This window comes from Cibotium barometz, chromosome 29 (genome assembly GCF_041138505.1).
Source record: "Cibotium barometz isolate CiBa-2024 chromosome 29, ASM4113850v1, whole genome shotgun sequence".
In the NCBI taxonomy this organism is placed as follows: Eukaryota; Viridiplantae; Streptophyta; class Polypodiopsida; order Cyatheales; family Cibotiaceae; genus Cibotium; species Cibotium barometz.
Window position 1 is genome coordinate 54,693,949 of NC_141074.1, and position 2,289 is coordinate 54,696,237.

Consider the following 2,289-nt stretch of genomic DNA (forward strand, 5'->3'; position numbering starts at 1 on the left):
AATTCACTTTCATGGCACGGCCGTTGGCCTGGGCGGCTGTCTTAGTAAAGTATGCCACATGGCATTTCATGATTGACCGAGAGAAGGTGACCGTTTCATGCCGTGAAGTAGTAAGGCGGTTCACAGTGTGAACCATTTAGAACCAGTTCACGATAAGATTCCTCCCCAGCCTCTCAAGATATCCAGCATCTTCCCCTATAATCACTCCCCTCTTCAGAAATATAAAAGATCTTGTCTCTACCTGTTTTGACATAGAGAGAGAAAATATTCTAGAGAGAGAATATTCAGATTTTGAATATTTTTAGATAGAAAAAATTCTCATAATCAACTTGTTCTTGCATCTCTAAGTAAAAATCCAGCACCAATTCTTTCCATCGTTGTCATCCTCCAGCATACATTCTGCAGTCCTTTGTAGAAGTAAAGGTGCTCCTCCCAGAACACTATAGACACATTTCCAAATGCTATCCTGACAAGGCTTCCCTATTGTAGTCTGGAAGAACTGGCGAGCATCTGGTTCAAGAAAGTCACCGATGACCAGGCTGACATACCTGTCAGAACCAATTATCTCGTTCAGCCAGAACTTTAAAAAAAAGTCTGAGCTGACAAGGATGACATTGGCGAGACGTTTCTGTTTGGTGATTTGGACAAAGAAATTCATGTAACAGTGTAATGTCTTGTTAAAGACTTCCTGCAACAAGTTGGCCTCGTCAATAATCAATGTGATGCGACCCTCTCGGTGCTCCTGAAGATATCTCCTAAACAACTTTTGGAAATCAACATGGCGGGCCAGGAGTTTACTTTTGTCAACCGTAACGCCGGCCTTGAAACCTGGTGGTTGGTGCTCAAAGCCTACCATTCCATGCATAGCAAGATTGTCCCAAGTCTCCTTGACAGCGTTGGAAAGATCTTTCAGAAACTTACAAAACTCACCAGTTGAATCTGCAGCAATGAGTGCGGACTGAACTTCGTCGAGGAAGCCTTCTGGTGTGGAGGTGTCACCGATGCGCAAGTCCACCAGCACCACACCTTTCTCCTGTTTCGCTATCTGCTCAAGGAGCAACGATTTCCCACAGTTGCGAGGTCGTAACAGCAGGAGAAGACTGCCCCCTTTACTTCTGACAAACCTCTTGGGGAAGGCAAGCTCTTCTTTCCGATCAAAGATCTCTTCATCATCATCCTGCGGCACCTTCTGGGAAGCAGCAGCCTAGCATGTTGTGCTCCTGGCGACTCCAGTTGAAGAGCGAGGGCGCTTCAAGGCGGACTCGGTAAGGCCTTGTTGTTGAAGGCCATGGTTGCGCCTTTAAGCCGGCAATCAACACTGAACATCCTTGTTGAAGACGTTGCCTCGCATAGCTGCAGCTGCATTTGCATCTCGCTGAACCTGAGACAGCCCTGCATCAGGCCTTGCCCTAGGCTGGGATTGCGGCATAGGTCCCCGGACATGTCCACTCCAAAGTGAAACCAAGTCGCAAAAATTGGGTACTCAAAATATAAAACAATTTCAAATTCACGTGAAAACCAAAAAATTGGCGTTGTAATGGTTTGCAAGTTTCTATATATAAAATAAACGGGTTTGCACTCAACTGCCACGTGCCTAACGAGTTTGGAGTCCTAGGCCCATCTATCCACCTCGCCGTGTCCATGCACCGTCTTGCAGGTTGCAGAGCCGCCTCCCGTCGCATGTTTCAAAGCCGCCTCCTATCGCGCAAGTTCCAAAGTTGAAAATCTACATGCACCGCCCTTCGCCAATGCACGCCTTCATTTTGCGAACCTCATGTCGTCACCACAGGTTCTAGAGCTGAAAATCTGCATGCGGCTCCTTTCACCAATGCAGGCGTTCATTTTTCGAATTCATGCAGGCGCGCAGCATGGTTCTCCTCCTCCTCAACCTGTTGGACCCTGGTTGACCGGGCCATCTCTCTCTCTCTCTCTCTCTCTCTCTTGCATGGAGAGTTGATTCATTATGCCGCTGCCCAGTATGCTATGAGATCCGTGGGAGGTTTCACTATCTATTTCGTGAGGGATTTGGTCCACTCTCCAAGATTATTGGCTTCCAGGACCAGCGTTGCCTAGGCCTCTTTCTGCTTGACCTCCACAGACACAGGGACACCTTCTTGAGAGAGCTTCGGCCCCAGCCACCCCGCCCCCTCCCTCACTAGCCAACCATCACCAGTTTCTTCCAAACTGAGGAGATGGATGACACCAATATAGTGGATCTCCCTCTACGAGCTGCTCTGGACCTACCTCGCCCGAGAGGAGTTACCTCGGACCAAGCCTTCACACTCCAGT

The 2,289-nt window shown here is 48.4% G+C and overlaps 1 protein-coding gene across 1 annotated transcript; it reads right to left on the reverse strand.

Moving 5' to 3' along the window:
* Positions 1–330: 330 nt before the first annotated feature.
* On the reverse strand, positions 331–1,429 carry LOC147622375 (uncharacterized). The gene is made up of 2 exons (XM_086823577.1): positions 1,325–1,429; positions 331–1,204 (listed from the first exon to the last, which is right to left on the reverse strand). Exons 1-2 carry the CDS (start codon positions 1,427–1,429, stop codon positions 344–346), a joined length of 966 nt encoding a protein of 321 aa, XP_086679703.1. The 3' UTR covers positions 331–343.
* Positions 1,430–2,289: the final 860 nt, after the last annotated feature.